This window comes from Peromyscus maniculatus, chromosome 11, assembly GCF_049852395.1.
Source record: "Peromyscus maniculatus bairdii isolate BWxNUB_F1_BW_parent chromosome 11, HU_Pman_BW_mat_3.1, whole genome shotgun sequence".
Lineage (NCBI taxonomy): Eukaryota > Metazoa > Chordata > Mammalia > Rodentia > Cricetidae > Peromyscus > Peromyscus maniculatus.
The window spans coordinates 85,582,753-85,602,598 of record NC_134862.1 but is presented as its reverse complement, the minus strand read 5'-3'; the positions used below and the strand labels follow the sequence as shown (position 1 = coordinate 85,602,598).

The 19,846-nt window shown below is 41.5% G+C and overlaps 1 protein-coding gene across 13 annotated transcripts in view; it reads right to left on the bottom strand.

Moving 5' to 3' along the window:
* Positions 1–19,846, bottom strand: part of Sdccag8 (SHH signaling and ciliogenesis regulator SDCCAG8) — a 206,096-nt gene that overhangs the window by 163,245 nt on the left and 23,005 nt on the right. For 12 of the 13 annotated variants that reach the window (XR_013043544.1, XR_006062124.2, XR_013043545.1 and 9 more), the window contains exons 7-9: positions 15,655–15,719; positions 15,180–15,368; positions 7,882–8,020 (exon numbers count right to left, since the gene is read on the bottom strand). Coding sequence is in view for 6 of the 13 variants with exons in the window: in XM_076548294.1 (XP_076404409.1) it covers positions 7,882–8,020; positions 15,180–15,368; positions 15,655–15,719 (393 nt within the window). In the remaining 7 variants the exon portion in view is untranslated. The remainder of the gene's footprint in view (positions 1–7,881; positions 8,021–15,179; positions 15,369–15,654; positions 15,720–19,846) is intronic. The other variant, XR_013043543.1, reaches the window with a different exon arrangement.

Genomic DNA, 19,846 nt, shown 5'->3' with positions numbered 1-19,846 from the left:
AGTTCTTTATTTTGGAAAGTCTCTGCTATCCTAAAGTATGACAGCCAATTTCAAATGTGTCTGGTTAGCCAAAACAAATAATAATTCTGATTTTAAAAAGTTCTCCAACAGAGTTAATGCCAAGCTAAATCCTAGCAGAATGCCTCACAAAGGAAATTTAAAACTAGATTGTAAAAGAAATGAAGAAGTATATTTTTTCATAACTGAATCCCTTGGAGCCTGAAATACTAGGAACTACTGAATTCTGTGCTTCAAAACACAATTGTGTTAGTAAAAATTACTTTCCATTAATCAATCTAGTAAAAACAAACAAACCTATAACTTTTACTATTATAATGAATATTACTGGTCTGAGTAAATAAAATCAATATATCAAAAAAAAATTCCCAACTGAACAACAATGTAGGCAGCAACATCATTAAGTATAAGACGAGCAAGAACACCTGAGAAACAGGCACAACCCAAACAGCAGGGGTGGAGGGATCCAGTCAGCAGGACAGGAGGAAATGGTCCTCAGGGCGGAAAGGCCAAGCCATAGGCTGTCCAGTGGAAAGCACAAAGTGGAGCTGTAAGTCACATAAGCAACCGTACTGACCACGACTGTGTGGACAGCCTTCTGCCTCCTGCCAGCCCATCAGCAAGAGGAGCGCTGAGGAAAACCTTAGGTGACAAACTGGTTATGACATCACCAGGTATGTAACCAATGGTCACACATTTTAAATAGCTCTCATTTGATTTACCTTTTTTTTTTTTTTGACATTTATACCTGGTTACAATGAAAAAAAGCAGTAAGATTTAGTAACACTTGGAAATAAAAAATTTAGTTGTGTGTACATGTGTGTAGTGAACATACACATATATGTTGCATATGGAAGCCAGAGTCCTCCTCAACCACTTCTCTACCTTAAATTTTGAGACAGGGTCTCCCACTGAAGCTGGAGCTCACCAACCAGACTGGTCGGCTCTCATGGCCCAGAGATCCCTGTCTGCCCCACCCCACCCCACATTGAGAGTACAGATGCACGCTGCCTCATCTGGTTTTTGATCAGGTGTTGGATCCAAACTCAGGTCTTAATGCTTGAGCAGCAATCATTTTACCCTATGGACCTAAATCAGGAGCTTGGAACCCCTGAGATCTAAAACTGTCTCCCTCACACTGGACCTCACCTGAAGCTGAGGGGTTCCTAACCCAAATACTTACACACTATTGCAGGATGCTACTCCTTGTAATTCAAGGACTCTCATGTATTAATTTTGAAGACCCTCAGCTGACATGAGGAAACTCAATTCTCAGAGGCTATGTCACCACTAAGATGACCAGGTCTGTGGGTCCTGCACTCCATTTTTCCTGGGGGATCTGGTGTGGTGGGTGGCTTCTCCTTTTCCTTACAATGGCTGCCAGCCTTGAGGATTTGAGGAATTATGCTTTTCCAAGCCAGTAAATTCAACCCAAGATTCTTCCTCTGCAGTCATTTCATGCTGTCCCTATCAACATTTATTTTGGAACATAATTTATTGGACTTAGTATTTATAATTGTAGTTTTATTAAGCCAAAGGTAAATATTACCATTATAAAGGAGTCAAACATTTTCCACAACAAAACTGACATCTGTCAACTAAATTTTAAAACAGGAAACCTATTTAATGCCATCTTTAATTTCCCTTCCCAACTGTTATGGATAGTTTCCTAGAAATCCCAGGGAAAAACTCATGAATAATAAATTAAGATATTATGAGGATTTACTGTTTACTGCTATTGAACATAAAATTTGAAACTTATGAATATGAATTTATTTTTATGAAACAAGCCCATTAAAAATTATTATCAACATTCTTAAGCTTCTTACTTATGAATAAAACAAGGTATTGCTTTTAATTTATAAATACTTGTTTATCAGAACTGTGTCAATAAGTCTACACTGAGACTATTTGCACAAGCATGCATCAGCGACCATGTTCTGAGATATTCATCATTATGTAATTTCACACTTACATAAGCCTAAATGTTCTAGGTCATGTGACTACCTCTGAAGCAATCAAGAAACACTCTGACTATGAAGTGGATGAGGCTACTGCTGGTGTACTACTACACACTGTTTCACAGTGATATATATATATATATATATGTAGAAGGGATACATTCTAAAATAATAATAAACAATAGAACAAACATGGACACCAATAACACATTGATTTTTATTCCTGAGGCTTACTTACAATATATAACTGTATATGTCACATTTTAATGCATCAGTAAGCGTGCGTATCCCAGTACTATCACAAACAAACCTGTTAATACTACTATTTCAGTAGGTGATAGGAATCCCGTCATCTATCTTATGATCTTCTGGGGGCCACTGTCCTGTATGTGGTCTATCTTTGTCAAAGGCATTCATGGTTGCTTCTGCTTTGCAGCAATGAGCTGCAAGGAGCATTATCTCCGTGCCTGTGACTGGAGTCCAGTGCTCAATCAATGCTTTTCTGATCATTTTTTTCCCACTCCAAGTGCACCAGGCTTGTTCTTTTGGGCCACCAACCAGCTCCTTTGAATGCTCAGTCTAGCTTAGCTCTTTTAAATTAAATTAGCCTGCTTTTCTTTACCTACCTTTTGCCTTGGGGCTTATTACCTTCCTTACTTCCTGTCTGTATGTCTCACTTTCCTGCTGTCTCTGTGTCTGACTGGCTGGCAGCTGCCTGGCTTCTTGCCCCGGCGTGCCCCTCGTTCTCTCTCCCCCTCCTCCCCTCTCCAACCTAGATTTCTCTCCTGTTTATTCTCTCTGCCTGGCAGCCCCGCCTATCCTTTCTCCTGCCTCGCTATTGGCTAGCTTTTTATTAGACCAATCAGGAGCCTTAGGCAGGCAAGTCGAACCAAATGCAACACATCTGTACATAATTAAACAAATACAGCATAAACAAAAGTAACACATCTTTATACAGTTAAAGTAATATTCGGTAGCAGAAACAAATGTAACACATCTTTGCCTGGTTGAACAAATATTCCACAACATCCAAGTTTCTTATTCCTGCTTTTTTGATTCTACCACAATCCAAGACACAGAATAATGGAGTTTTTTTTTTAAATAAAACAAATACTTATTTAATCTACTTAGCCAGTTTTAAAGAAAATCTTCCTTAGAGTGTTCTCTTACTTCCAGTGTGCTCATCTCATTTCCTGCCTGTGCCTCCACACCTCACCAGCCACTGTACTCCTTGGACAGGCGGGCAGGCGGGCAGGTGGGAGGCCTGAACCTTTGCCAGCTGTTTCTTGGAGTTTCATCAACACAGTACCACAAACCCCCTGCCGCTTTTTTTTCTCTCTAAAAATTATCTCCAGGTGTAATAACTTACACTTCCAAGTACAACCTTTCACTGAGCACTTGCTATGCATTAAAAGCTTCCTAAGTGGCTAGCACAGAATCATTTCATTAACCCCGTTAAGAAAATTTAAATGGTTCTTATCACTTAGGTGAAAAAAAACCAGGGCTTTCAAACATGAAATAATTTGCTCAAATCACAGATCTAGAAAGTGGAACAGTAGAGATTTGATGGACAGTAGTTTCACACCATTACCTGAAAATGACATTGTGGTCTTCTCATATCAGGTATTTGTTTTCTTATAAACATGGCAGTTATTTCAGTCACTACAAATAGTACAATAAAGCAATGCCTTTTACCTGCCATGCAATACACACAATGCCCACTAGATGGCAACAAACACCAAGAAACTAAGACGCTAAACCCCTCCCAGCTTGTATTAAAAAGCAGTTACAAATTGAAAATATCCATACTCGCTATCTTTTAATACTCCCCAAAAGAAAAATTCATATGTCTTATCAGAACTATAGGTAAAAACTCCTAGACTTTCATCACATTACGTCAACCACGTGACAACCAGTTATTTCCTTGATTCCCATCAATTCCGTGAAAATGCTGGATTCACAGCATGCAATGCCTCTCTCTCACACAGCTACAGGAAGTCCCAGAGACTTTGTAACAACGGGGTGTTCATAGGAATCAGAGGTGAATTCAACAAGAAGCAGGGGAGTTTCTGCGAAGACTGCCACCTGAACTGAGCCTCCTCTGACAAACACGTATGTCACAGATGAGTACCAAGTCGTTGGTGCTGGCTCAGGGAACTCACGAAAACGCCGTTATAATTCAGGTTCTTCAGCTGTCTGGGTGAGGTGAAAGATGACTCGAGGAAAGCTGGAGAAGGTCCAGACTGACAGAGCTGCAAGGCCAGCCTGGAGAATTAGCACACTTCCACAGGGGAGTTCCCTAAGTGGGGTATTTACAACTCAGAAAGCCTAAGGCAATGCAAAGGGCACACGGGACGGGGAGGACCCTGAGAACACAGCCAGGAGGCGACTGCCACACTCTGCACAACACACATGGCTAAGAGCACAGCAGAGGTGAGGAGGAAAGGTGGGCAGAGGGCACCGTGAACAGGGAACTCTGCAGAGAAACAGCATGGGGGTGAGAGTCACGGGCGGGGTGGGGGAAGCGGAAGATGTTTGAAGGCTGTAGTCTAGAGTGGCTGGTCAGGCGAGAGGGCATCACTGAGCAATCTGAAAGGACTGGTAGGTGGAAAGCATGGCCGTGTGGAAGATGCCAGCAGAGTATCATTCATACGAGGTCTAGGAGCAGCAGGAAATTCAGCTCAAGCAAGCAGTGCCAGGAAAAAGTCCCGTGAGGTGAAGGAAGGAGAATGAAGCCCAAGAGATCAGGCGGTGTAGGGGGCAGGGCCAGGAAGTCACTCTGAAAAAGGCCTAGTAAACCAGACCCAAAAGGAGTTCACAGGGCCTCTGAGAGAAGACCCACAAGAGGAGGATGCCAACTAAAGCAGGGGCAGAGGCCTGATCGTCAAGTCTGGACAGCTAATGTGTCCCAAGCCACAGGGTGGGTGTGAGCGGATGAAGACCACAGGAAGGTCTCTGAACTGGTAATCAGGAAGTGAACAATTCAATAACATGAATTCAATCTAGAATTTGCTGAAAGCCTGACTGTTCTGTGACCAGAAATGATAGGGGAGTGACATGGACAGACAACTCTTGAAAAGGCTGCCACCCAAATGATGGAAAAATTAAGGTTGGGTGAGGAGGATGCTAAGGCCCAAACAGCTGGAACAACACTAAAGTGCCAAGGCTTCTTAATTTCACTGAGGTTGGAAAAACTGTAACTTTGAAGTCCTGTTTTATTATTGGATGTTACAGATAATGGTAGCGACAGGGTTTTTATTTCTGGAAACATAGTGGGCAGTCTTGATCAAATGAAACTGTGATTTTTTTCAACTATGAACTTTTACTGCTGTTGTGAGATGTCCATCCTGAGAATAGGACTCGGTTTTCTGTTCAATGGGAGTGAACCAAATTTTAGTTATATTACGGAAACTTTCCTAATTTAGTATTCATAGATATAATCTATAGTATAAAATACAGTATTCCACATCTGCTTTAATTTTTCTATTTGTCATTTAAAGAATTAAAACACTTTCAATGACAGAAGTGAGACAGTAGTATATTATCCATGAAGTGGTAACACCACATAACTAAACAAGCCAAGGCACTTGGTTTTACTGAGCTCATTTTTCACATTCTGAGTGCTCGCTGTCCACCATGAAGGCCACCAGAACTCTCCAGCTGACTAGCCTTGTAGCCTCGGCTGTGAAATGGAAACCTGTGAGCTAGTGTGATGGGGTGGCGTGCTGCTATGGCAGCCAGTGGAATTTATGATCTTAGTTTGGGAGAGTTACAGAGAGAAAAGGATCAGGAGTTATAGGGACCGGCGTGGGCTGCTGTTGCATATATTAAATGGATCTTGAAACCTTTGGAGACAAGAGGAGATGCTATAGCTCCTCAGTGTCCAGGAACATCTTCTAGATTCAGTTTCCACTGAGTAAGGTTAGAGAAACTTCCAAAAGGGAGGGTCCCGAAAAGCAGGTGCCAAAACAAAGGCCTGGACATGATGAGTGTAGTGAATGCTAAATCCCCCATCAGAGTCACCGGGGACAAAGTGAGTGGCAGGAGGGTCCTCAACTGGAGAGTTGGAAACTCATGATGTCAGGAGACAGGGGAATTTAGAAGAAAAGGAATATGTGAGGGAGTTGGGTCATTAGTGGACCTTTTGAAAATGAGATCGGTAAAGAGTGAGGGTCAACCAGCCTAAGAATATTACAGAAGAACTGGAGAGGGAAATGGATAGGCAATGACTGTGACTGCCCTGCATACTGAATTGATCAGCTCTGATATTTTAATAAAACACTGATAGAAGTACATATTGAGTGCCCCTTTATCCAAAATATCTGGCCAGAGATCTTTCAAGTTTTGTATTCTTCATATTTTACAGTATGTGGTAGTTTGAATGTAATTGGCCCCCATAATCTCATAAAGAGTGGCACTATTAGGAGGTGTGGCTTTGTTAGGTGGGTGTGGCCTTGTTGGAGGAAGTGTGTCACTGTCGGGGAGGGAGTTGAGGTTTCCTATGCTCAGGATACCGGCCAGTGTCTCAGTCAACTTCCTGCTGCCTGCAAGATATAGGACTGTAGTGGGTAGCCATTCCAGCTTTGATCTGGAAATTCCAACCCCCATTGAGGCTTCGGCAACTGTCACGCCTACAAGGCGGGGCCAAGGGAGGCGCCCGGGGACCCGAGATCTGGATGGGCCAGCGTGCTCACTCTGTTCCTGGACCCTAGACGGACGGTGGAGGTTGACTGAGCAGAGCTCCAGAGAACACCGCTGGACTGTGATACACCTTCCCCAGACCCCACGACCTACCTTTCCCTTTTTTGTAAGTTACCCACTAAATAAATCTTCCTTTTAACTACATGGAGTGGCCATAATAATTTCACCAATATAGGACTCTCAGCTCCTCCTCCAGCACCACATCTGCCTGCATGCCACCATGCTCCCTGCCATGATGATAATGGACTGAACCTCTGGAACCAAAAGTGAGCCACCTCAACTAAATGTTTTCATTTAAAAGAGTTGTGGGTTCATGTTTCTCTTCACAGCGATAGAACCCTAAGACACAGTATTTGTGTAGAGTTTACTAGATGAGCACCCATATGCCAAAACCACAAATCTAAAATTTCAAAAACTTTTGAGCATCATATTAGTGCTCTAAAACTTTAAGTTTGGGGTGTACATCAGATTAGGGATGTTCACTGTACACATGGGTTAGACACATGTTGTCTACTATAGCCTCCAGTGATGATGACTGGTTCTACATCTGCTCTACCACTGGGGTCATTTCTGGCTACCTGTGCCTATTAAACACTTGAAATATGGCCAGCAACACATCAAAGGAAAATACAGAACAACTTTAATTCACTAAAGTGTGCTCTTCAAACACAGCAATCAATCAATAGCAACCTCCAATTATTCAAAGTGTCTAGAGCACTGATCACTTAGTGTGAACTATTATTTTATTAGTATTGTCAGGTACATCTAATTTAGCTCACAATGGATCTAAATTCACATCTAAAGATGCTCCTAGACACACATGTGTGATTAACATTGGCTTATTTACATGTGCTAGAAGTTCCTCCATACAGAGGAGAAACATTTGCCTGTAGCTAAACAGGAACATAGATAAACAAGTGAGTCAGTGCTGAGATTTCCACAGCACTGAAAACTCTCAGTCAACAAGATTAAGCACTTTCCCATATCGTTCTACAATCTCTGAATAGTGATAGGACAGAGATATTTGCAGAGAAATAATAATTCTCCAAATAGCAAGTTTGTTTAATTCCGAGACATCAACATTAGTGGACTGGCATCTGTTTTGGGTATTTGGAATTAGTTTAGTTATGAAAATAATCCAAGAAATACACAGGGAACAACAGTGGCTGTGAATTACATCCACTTCCATCGTTAGACTTGCCTTGGTCTTTTCAAAGTTGGCTTCTTCGGTCATCTGCACAGCATGCTTTACCTGCTTATAGGCACTTGTCTCTCTCTGCTGCACTTCTGCCAAGCTGCTCCGCACGGAAACTAGCGCAGATATTAAGTCATCCCTTTCTCTGTCAGCACAAAAAGAACACCCCAAATGAGAAGTGACCATGTGATCGTGTACTCAGAAGTCAGAAGAAAAGCATTTGTGTGCATTAGAAGGACAGCTATGGAGGGCCTGCCCAGCATGTACTAAAGCACAACCCAGAGAATGGCCCTCTGTCCTCCCTCAGCGAGTGGCAGGCAGAGCGGCCTGAAAGACTGAGGCCTTCATGGCAGGACCGCATCTGCATGTGACAATGCCCTTCTGTGGAAAGGGCTGGCACACGCAGGGCCACAGCATAAAGCCTCAGCAAGAGCAAACGACTCAGGAAAAGGAAGTGGACGAACTGGGAAAAGCAGCCCATTCAGAAGACGGTGCTGCACATCAAAGGCAGCTTTGTGAACAAGGAGCGAGTGTGAAGACGTACAACATCTGAAGAGAAACTGGGGTCTCCCTCCTTAGCGGCGGGTGCAGAGGAGGCGCCAGGACATCTACGCTCCTTGCCCTTCCTTTTGCATCCTTCTCACGGGCTTCTTTTTCTTCCTTCTCTCCCAATTAAATTCTCTCAGCTGGTTATGAACAAAACCTGCAGTCTGTCCACTTGTTCTTTTTATTTCAGTGGGAAGTATTATGGGGCTCGCAAGCCCTCTGGTCACACATTTGACACTCAAGTTTAACAAAATCTTGGCCACCAGTTTTGATCCTAAGCAAGCTTCACTCACTCCTAAAGAAGTCTCCGATGTCACTAAGCTGATTATTGGGGGCAGCATTAAACAGAATACTAATTTTGAGACATGTAAAACAGTAAGGATCAATTTCACGGGTTAAATAAACACCAGATCAAATTCTCAGGATGCTTTGGAACTTATCACTATATAAAAAGCTCCAGTAGAGGGGGCTGGAGAGACAGCCGAGGTAAGAGAATTTGCTCTTCTTGAGGACCTGGGTCCAGCACCCTCATTAAGTGGCTCACAGGCAGCTGAAAGCTCAGTTCCTCAGGGTCTGATGCCTTCTTCTATCTGCCACAGACACCTGTGTGCATGTGGTGTACATGCGGACAAGCTGGCACACACATATATATATGCGAAATAAAAATAAAATGTAAACCATCACATATCCAGTGGCCAAAGAGAAAGATGAGGCGGTAAACTCTCTACACATACAAGGCTAAAGGCAAAGCATGCTACACTGTACATATGCCATCGTGTGTACATCGTCACGATGACCAGCTTTCCAATGCAGCACCAAAAGCACTGAAATAAACATGCACTGTTTGCACTGCCAGACTCCAAACTGTCAGAGAAGAAACAACTGGGATTAAAAAGAAAACCAACCATGAAAGAGCTGTTTAGAGGATTCCAAACACTGAGTTTAAATACCCTTCCAAACTAACCAATGACTCCTTTTCACAAATCTCCTGAAGACAAGAATTTAAACTATTTGTGGTATTTGGAAAACAGCCATATTTTAAGAAACATGTAATGCTGAACACATTCATAAAAGCTCTTTTGTTAAAAAAAAAACTGTTACAAATAGCATAAATTCATGAATTATGATGAGCTTCCCTTTAGAGCTTCCTGATTTGTTTTAAATTGATGAAAATTACTCAATTTTTATTCTAAATGAAATAAAAAACAGTTAATTGTTCTGATTGAATATTATGAAGCACAATAATTATGTGGAAAAGTGGAAGACTCAAAAGCAGATTAAATTATTCTAAAGTAAAAGATAAATTGAATGCAAGCAAAATAGAATTTGTACTTATTTGAGTTGCAAAAAAAAAAGAGTCTAACATAAAAAGGCGACTAGCTTCATAGGATACACAATCCAAAAGGACTTAGGATTCTAGAAGAAAGTCATCCTTTAATGACCACAGTCAATCTGAGAATCATAGGGTCACCTCCCTTAAGTTCCTGAGAGTTTCTGAATAGCAAAAGTTATAACTTAGTGACATCTTTCATTCCCTGATTCTACAGTGTCAAAAAAAAAAAAAATAGCTCCCCAGCTCCAAAGAGAATGGCAAGCATCTCAGTGTGTGGAAAAGAATTAGCAGATATCACAAGGCCAAGGTCTAACAGATCTGCTTTTCACAGGAGACATCTTTAGTCCACTTAGTTCATTTTGGGGGCATCCCCTTATCAAGAGTAGTATTTGTCCTCTAGCAGATGCTCCACAACATAAAGGACAAAATGACAAATGTATAGCACCTGCACGGTGGCTCCCTGGGGCAAAACACTGCGGTCAAGGCTGACAAGCTGAGTTTGCCCAAGGACCTACATGGCGGAAGGAGAGAACCGACTCCTGAAAGATGTTCTCTGACCTTCCCATGGGTGCCATGGCATGCATGTGAGCAACACAAACATATGCACACACGCAATCAGTGTAAAATTAAAAACTTAAAATTTAAAAATTTTAGAATAGCTTAATCTGCTTTTGAGTCTACTATTTTTCCATATTTAAAAAAAAATAAACAGCTCAAGTGTATGAATATGGAAATCCCAGCAGGAAGACTTCCAAAGTCACACCAAAAGAAAGCCCCCTCTCAGTCATGTTGTGAGATTTAAATGGAAAAGGTCAATATTACTTAAAGAGCAAAGTAAAAGTTAGTTCTTCAAGTTCAAGATGTTTCGGAATGTAAATTCATCTCCTCTTAAGCCACGGAAAATCATTAAAGATGATTTCCAAACACAGATGTTTCATTAGATCATCTTTCAGGAGATGGTAACAGGAGTAACTGAACATCTGCACAGACTGGATTGACCCACTCCAGCTTCCTAGCACGACCCACGGGGAGGCAATGGACAGCCATCCAGGCCGCTCAGGATGCCACACTTATGCTGCGTCTCGCCTTTGGCTGTGTTCCAGCTCTGCCCCCCCACTTACCCAACAGCGGATACTCAGGAAACAAAGAGCTCTGGGTGGCGGCCAGGCCTGTCGGTGGGAAGCCTTGCTTCCTCCCACCCCAGCCTTCATCTGCCTGTCACTTTCTTAGCTGATCCCCTGTTTTTAACGCCACACTTGCCTCTTGCGTCTAATGAGGCTACTGTTTTCTGTTCTTGAGAATTATGAGGCCCCCACGGCAGGCACCCGGTGGACTAGTGGGCAGTTGCACTCCTGCTCCTGAAGCTGTGTCCAGAGGGCAGATCTAGTGCTGGGCCTGAGGATGCTCTCACAGAGGGACAGACACGGGTGACATCACCTTCCAAGGCAAAGTTCTGCAAGCACTTAAAAATAGTACACAGTGGCTTCAGGGACTCGGCCAGGGAGTGTCCTGAGGCAAGGGGCTGGCCCCACAATGGTAAGCTCGTGCTATCCCACAGCCTGGTCTAACAGCTAGGGCAGAAAAACACAACTGGAAGTCCCGGCTGGCAAGGCCTGTGCGGGCCCTCACTAGTGACTGAGTCCATTAGGCGCTTAATGCAACACTCAGCGCAGGGAAACCAGGAAAAGACCCGAACACCTTTAGCCATGGGCATAAGTACACAAAGGAGCGGGTTGCTTTAAGAGATACGTGTCAACTTTATCTTGAAATACGGAGTAACTAGGAAGTGCCATTGTCAGTTTTAAGCATTTTATAATAAGCATCGTTTTAATAAGTATTATTACCACCATTTTTAAGGGAAGTCCAGCAGCTGATGAAACATTTCTTTGTCCCCAGTTCTGAAAGCTCCCTGCCACTGTCTTGCAAAGCCAACTAGACAGCAGCCTGCCAAGGATCACAAAATGGACCAAAATCCCAGAACAGCACTATGGGAAACAGTTCTCCAAAAAAAAAGTAACCAGGATTTCTCTGATAATTCTGAAGTACTACCTTGATAACCTTTAAATTTTGATTATTAAGAAAAAGAAGGGAGGAAGTTAATATTACTTTGGCCTACTTTACAACACAAAGCAGACCAAGTGGAAGGCACTTCAGATCAATTTAAAAACACAACCAATATCAACAAATATTAAGTTGCTCACTACAAATACCTGTATGCCCAATATAAAACACACAAATATCTGGGTGGTCTGGTCCCCATGTTAGGCCTCATCCCGTCCTTATCTATCACACAAGTCACCCCTGAATCACACATCCAAACAGTACTCGCTGGAGGTAGAATGCGTCAGCTGACAACCAGTTTCACAAGGCATATTGAAAAAAGGCTCCAGCAAACATTTAAGGTCCAAATTTTTGAATTCTGCCTAGAACCATGTAGCATGAACTGCCTTTAAATACCCAAAGCTAGAAGTCCAAACCTGAGACACGCTGGATGCTTTTTCAAAGTCAGCGTGACACTCGGTAGGCAACACTGTTCATTAATAAGTCAGAAAGGTCTAAATACCAGATCAGACGAGGGAGCCATACAACCCAAAACTCCTAAAAATAATCGAGGAGAGACTTTCACCCTACTCTGTCACCGAAACGGAACACAAAGCACACTGCTGACGAAACAGAGACAGGAACCAAGCAGGCTGGCACTTCCTTTCTGAGCCTGAGGTCAAACTGAAGATAGGGACAACAGCATTCATAACTGACAAGAACATGATGTCTAAATGAAAGCCAGATGCTCAATGAATGGAAACACTGTAGGCCTGTTCGACACTCTGTTCCCAGCCTAGAAGGCTAATGTAATAGAGGGTACACCCTCATTTTATTGGCTGGGTGATTTTACTAGACTAACTAGTTACTTCATTTGAAAATCACTTAATATAAAATACATTTATTTTTTTTATAATATTTCCCTGTAAAATTAGTTACCCAATAGGATTAAAGACTATTTGAAACAAATCTTGAATTTTAATGGCCTTTTTATACTTTAACCATTGTTGAATACCTGGTGTCTACTCTTTCAAATCTTTTCCTATGAACCTAAAGGAAATATCTAATATTGAATTTGACCTAGAAAATCAAATGGCTTTGTGTTGGTGTTATCTTTAGTAGTTTTATTTACTTTGAGTTAGTCTCACATAGTTCACGTGTGTCCTCTACACTTCTTTATGTGTGTGAATGTGTATGTGCAAGTTTGTGTGAACTATGTGTGTGGGTGTGCATACAATTCTTACTTTTTCATATTTATTTACTCTGTGTGTGTGTGTGTGTTTTACACATGCGTGTGCCACAGCACACCTGTGGAGGTCAGAGGACAACCGGCAGGAGTTGGCTCTCTCCTTCCATGATGAGGGGCCAGAGACTGAACTGAGATGGTCAAGCTTGGCACCAAGCAGCTTTGCTGGCTGAGCCATCTCTCAAGCACCCCACCCCCGGCGATTCTTTTTTTTTTTTTAATACTGTCCATAAATCATCACAGTTGACATAAACCACAGTTTGGTTATTTCCCAGGATACTCAGGCTCTCACACCATTACAAATAACGCTACAGAAGCATTCTCTATGCATGCTCTACTGTGAGCACATATGAGCATTTCTTCACAGGAAACCATAATGCATTATTTAAATATTAACGGAGAGAGCTCCATTGCCTTGCTCATTTCATAGTGCCACCAGCAGGGCATGAAAAACGTTTGCTTAACCTCGGCCTCACTGCAGTCACCGTGGATCACTAATCTTCACCAGTCGATGGATTGTTTTTTTCTTGACTGGAATTTCCTTAAGTACAAACTAAGCGAATATCTTTATGTCCTGACAGCTTCCTCTCCCACAGATTGCTTTCTTTACTCACAGAGCAGCTAGTCAGGGTGCCATTTCTTATTTCAAAACTGTGTGTATACTCTACTATTTGTTATACATGGCAAGTGTTTTCCCAGCCTTTTACTATAATTTCCAATATTTTATTTTAAGTAAATTAAATTAATCAATTGAAATTATTTTACAGTGCTGGGAACTAAACCTTGGGCATGCTGGATCAGTACCAAACCTCCTAGCTACATATCCAACCTTACGTTCTGTGAGACAGGATCTTCTATATAGTTCAGGCTGACTTACACCTCTCAGTTCCTCTGCTTTAGTCTACCAAGTACTGTCATTATAGGTGTGGGCTACGATGTCCAGTGCCCACAAATTAATTTTTTAATGGATCAAGGGAATAATTGTTTTTCTGCTTATGACTTTCTCTTTGCATGCCATGCTGAGAATACAAGTTCAAGGATTTCAGTTTACTTCTAATACTTTCATGGCCTGAATTACATTTGACTCTTTATACATAATTCATTTTTGTAAAGTATTGCGGGATATTTAATCACATGTGACCTTCTGAGACTATTAAGAAGGTTAACCTTGAATCAGGGGTGGAGCCAGAGATCAACTGACTGGAATTAGCCTTAGAGAAACTAGGAATTTGGATAGAGAAGAACAGTGCCCACCCGAGGCAGATACTCTGACAGAACCTGGAGTGGAAGTATCAGTGCTGCTTTCGTGTGTACATGATGTATTCTAAAACTACTGAGGAAATGATGAAGTCAGTGGAGGACCAAGTGGGCGGGGTTTAGTGAGAGAATAACTCTGAAATAGATGCTGCTTGGGCTTTTGGATTGAGCAGAGAAGAGAGGGGACAAGAGTCGTCAGCATAGGAAAACACAGACTGCAAGCCAGCACTGGATGCTCTAATAAACAATAATTTTCAATTTCGACTGAATGAAATTTTACAGAAACAAAAAAAAAAGACTTCTTCCAAAGGAAACTAGAACATGAGATGCACGCAGAATACTGTAGTGTTTCAGCTGGGTCAGTAGTTGGAAAAATGTTCCTCCATAATCGCTCCCTCGTCAGCCTTCATCTGCTAAAACTGTGACAGCTGCATCCTTCCTGCACTAAATCAGAATATACCTTGCAATAGGCACACAGAGAAGATGTGCTGAGAGTCCATTCTGCCTAAACCACACTGGTAAACCCAAGATATGGTTGAAATCTAAGGAATTCCCATCCTACTCAGTCTTGTAAAGCATAGTGTTAAGGGTATCGTCAGTGAACTGGGTGACCTGTGAAGATTATCTATTTCAGTTCTCTTACTTCAAATGAGATTTGAACTAAGAGGTAAAATGATCTGTTCAGTGATAACGGTTACCCACAGCTGGTAGACCAGAGCCTAGCCATTCTTTCTTCAAGAAAGCCACAATAAAGGAACCATCTAAAATCTGGTTTATTTGGAGCTTAACCACATGTGACTTAGCATGGGATCAAAGGACACCATGCCCTTAGAGACATAATACCCTCCATTGGCAAAGACTCCGGACACGATGCATACTTACTTAGTCAGTGTCTCAATGGTCTGGATGTGCACGTTGCTATGGGTCTGGGAAAGAACAGCCTCATGCTGAGCACATTTCAAACAGAGGCCACCCACACGGCTGGATGCACTAGCAGCCAGAAGAGACTCTTTATGCTTCAGTCTTTCCTTGAGGTCCTCACAGTTTTTCTGATATTCAACTAAGTCTTTCCTAAAAGAAAGTGAAAAATTTCTAAGCAATGTCCAGGGGAAAGTACTTTCAAATGCAGCCTTAGAGAGAATTTTTACCGCCATGTGTTGTGTTGACATATAAATGGTACGTTACTAATTCTTATCACAATCTTGAAGCACAGAGTGACTGCTTTATTGTTCTACTACATATAAAATGCTATCAAGTAACACTAATTTTGATAACACTGGTAGCTCGCCAAACATTAAAGTCTATCTTAAGAACCCCACCCTTTTGCTCTGTCTGTAAATGGATAACCTCACTTTACCTCAGAAGCATCAACTGAGACTCCAGAAGGTCACTCTTCGCCTCATATGTGAGTTTCAGCCTCTCCTGTGAAACAGGGCAGGAAAGCACATTTTGACCATGTCTTGGTTTCATGGGAAAATTTAAATTCTAAATATGAACTCGAGTTTTTCTTTCTTACCCACAGGAGGAACAATGCTGTAGGGACATTTTCAATAGTTCACTCTAACTATGCTGTTCTGATTATTAGATGAATGTCAATAAAAAACCACTGGCTCCCCAAATGGTATCTGCCTACAACTTTGATTTTCTTTCAAAACTGCACATAGCAGGTCTTATCCTTAAAAGTGTGACTCTGCAGAAAATTGATAGGTTCATGAGGGTAAAGCCCAAACCTCAACAGAATCCCCCACTGCACACAAAGCACGTGTGGCATGCAATATATACATATACATACATACATACATACATACATACATACATATATATACATATAACGAATCGAGGAGGCTGAAAGCTTCATGCCTACCGCGATAAGCCAAATGGCCACCCTATCTGTCAGTCAGCTCTGTTATGCCATTTACCATTTAACAAGCACTTTTTTGGGGTCTACACAAAGCTGCCTCAAACCTCAGCAAGAGCTTACACTCTACAAAGAACAGAAAGGCACATGAATCTCTGTGAGGTAAACGGGAGGGAAAACAGAATCGAGCTAAAAGAAGTCCATCAGGCTTCCCAGAGCAGGTGTTAAGACTTGAAGGATGGTTTCCAAGATGTCGGAGGCTATGGAATCTAAAGACACCACACCATATCTTTGGGTATCCTGACCCTAGCCTCAGAAGGTAAAATGATAAGAGAAAGAGTGGCTGGAAATGGGAGAAACAGGAAAGCTTGGGACACAGGAAGAATATGAATGTTAAGAAATTTATTTATCCAACCCAAGTAGCTGAGGCACTGGACATACATGGAAAACTTTTTTCAGATTGAATTACATATACATCAGAATAAAGGGGAAAGAATGCTTATAAAGAAGTAACTGCAAATCTATAGTAAGAGGTCAAACTGTGAGCAATAAGCACCAAAAAGCAAGTTTTTAATATAAAGAGGCATTTAAGAGGCAGGTTAGGCTAATTTTATAATTGGTTAAATATGAGATGGGAAAAGACTCTAAAACGAAATCCAAGGTTTCTGAATTGAGCAATAAAGTGAATGCTAGTGCTAACTATTATTTCAGATCAATTACGGAGAGAAAAGGAACTCACAAAAGTAATTCAAACAATGACAAAAAGGGAAGTAAACAATAGTACAACAAAAAGAACTCCAAAAGCAAGGTGGTCATGTTGAGTGCAAACCAACTAGATGGATAATCCTGTTAATTAACAAGGGCACAGGTACCATATCATAAAACTAACATTGGAGTGGCTGAAAGCTAAAGTCCAACTATGTGCTTCTCAGGAAAACTCCCCTGAGGTACAAACATACAGTCAGATTAAAATAAAGGACAGGAAAGGAGAAATACCATCATGCTAATGCCAATTCTTAAAAAGCATGACTTAGTAAAATAGCAAAATCTGTAAGATTTTTATCATGTGAGGAGTTAGGAAATGAAATATGAAAATAAGTGTCATTTATGATTGCATCCAAACCAAGTTAGGACGAGTGCCAATGAAAGATATTTACATCCTTTACTCAGAGAAACTAAAAACAGTCAAGCATGGTAGGACGTTTCATATCCCCTGCACTCCAGAGGCACAGGCAGGAAGATCATGAGTTCTAGACCAACCTGGGGGAGAGCATGCCCCAGGGCATCCTGGGCTAAACTGCAAGACCCTGTTTCAAGAAATCCAAGGGCCAGGGATACAACTGAGCAACACAGTGCTTTGTCTAGCTGTGCATGGCCCATGCTTTGGTTCTTAGCACCTCAAAGGAAAAAAAAAAACTAATGAAAACTAAGGGTGACTTAAATAAATGGAATTGTATGTAGTTCACGATGATGGATGAAATAGTATTAGAAGGATATTAATTCCCAAATGACACATACTCCAAAGACAATCTAAATCAAACTCCACAATGTATGTGGAAGTGCAAAAGGCCAAAATAGTAAAGGTATTCTTTTGTACAAAGAATAATGACTTAGGAGATGTGGTCTACCAGATTCAGGCTGCCACAGCCAAGACAGCAAAGTATGAGCTCAATGAAACAGATATTGAAGCAGAGCCACTCTTGACCTGTGGAAAGGGTGTGTGATACAGGGAAGGCTTCACAAGAGTATGCTCCCCTTACATGTGCAAGGTCTTGGGTTGAACCCTCAACACCACAAAAACAAAATGCAGAAAGGAAACCATGAAGGCAAAAGACGACCTTTTCAATAAATAGAATTCTGATATATTGATAAATGCATGAGCGAAAAACAAAATGTGATCCGTGTGTTTCACATCACCTACCAAGATGAATTTTGGGCAGATTGTACATCTAAATGTAAAAGACACAGCTAGACTCTCTGGAAAACACTTTAGGAAAATATCCTCATGTCTGGGTAGGAAGGGGCTTTTTAAAGAAGATACAGAAGGTACTAAACAATGAACAAACAATGAAATCTCTGTAATAAAAGCAAGCAATTAGTTACCAGAAGGACTAAAAAGTAAACCACTTACTAAAAAGTGAGACTACAAACTTACTTTACTATACATAGTAAAGTGTGTGTGTGTGTGTGTGTGTGTGTGTGTGTGAAAAGCCTTATACCTGAATATACAAAGAACTCCCCCAAATCAACATATCAGATAAATGTAATAAAATAAGGAGCAGAAGCACTCCAAGGTAGGAGGTTTGCAACAAACTCAAGGACAGCCTGGGGTACATAGTGAGTGCGAGACCAGCCTGGGCTACATAGAGAGACTTTATATGAAACAAACAAACACATAAAAAAAACAACTGAACAAAACTCTCAGGCAAATGCACACAAATTCATCAGACAAAACTGTCAGCAGCATGTAAAGAAGGGCGTGGGATGTCAGGATCACTCCTGTGCAGTTGACAGGGGGTAAACTGGTAAAGAACTGCTTGGAAGATGACCACATTCAATCCACATTTCATTCACATTGAACACTGACAGCCTAAGCCCAAGAGTCCCATCCTCAGGGACATACACATACAGATGTGTGAGGCGCACTCCCACAGGCATAATGAACGTCCTCTGCAGCAATACACCAGTATCCAGCAACACTAGACAAGTCAACTGTGGTATATTCATCCAATGGCCCCTCAATGAAAACAGACAGGTGCTTCTACCACACGCAGTGACATGAATAGAAACACAATGGGGGGACACACATGTAATCTCAGCACTTGTGAAACAGAGGCAGGAGGGTTGAGTTCAAAGCTAGATTTGGTACCATGGTGAGCTCAGGGCCATCCTGGGCTATATGAGACCCTGTCTCTAAAGCCAAACTAAATTTAGAAGAAAAAGGGGAGGGCAGATAGGGAGAATGGGGGAAGAGAACAGATACAAAAGAATATACACCATTGTAAGATTCTATCTTATATACATTTTTTTAATTGGCAAGATTCAAGTACAACATTCAGTAATGCGTTCTTGGCAAATGTTCATGAAAGTCAGGATGCTGATTAGTTATGGGAATGGAGAGACAGTAAATGGCAGGGAGCACAAAATCTGTAGAGCACAAGAGTGGGAAAAAAACAATATTGAGCCAGAGGATAATTACATGAGTGTTTTATCCTTCAGAGATAAAACACTGGGCCCTAAAACTTTGTTTTGAGTACCTTAATGAGTGTATCTTAAGTTGTGCCACTATTAGAAATGTTGAGGAAGAGCCTGTTGAACTGGTACGGGGTAAAGCTCTCTTGCAACCTTAGAAGAGCAGGCTGAATGCACTGTCAGGTGTCAAAATGAAAATGGACAGCAAGGAACGCAGATACAAATGCACTCAACTGTCTGGGAAAGTTTGGGAATAAAGGAGATAAAAATGTAGGGGCATGAACAAGATAAAAAGAAAAACAATCTTTGAGAAACCACAGACATCGGACTTCCTAAAGAAATGGCTTTAAGCAACTGCCTTGAATGTAACCAAAGAGCAACGAGAAGCATAGCCAAAGAACTAGAGAAAGCAGGGACGTTACAGAAAGGAGCGAAGAAGAACTCTAGAACAGAAAAATACAGTAACCAGCAAGACAAATCCACTGGAGGGTTCAGGAGT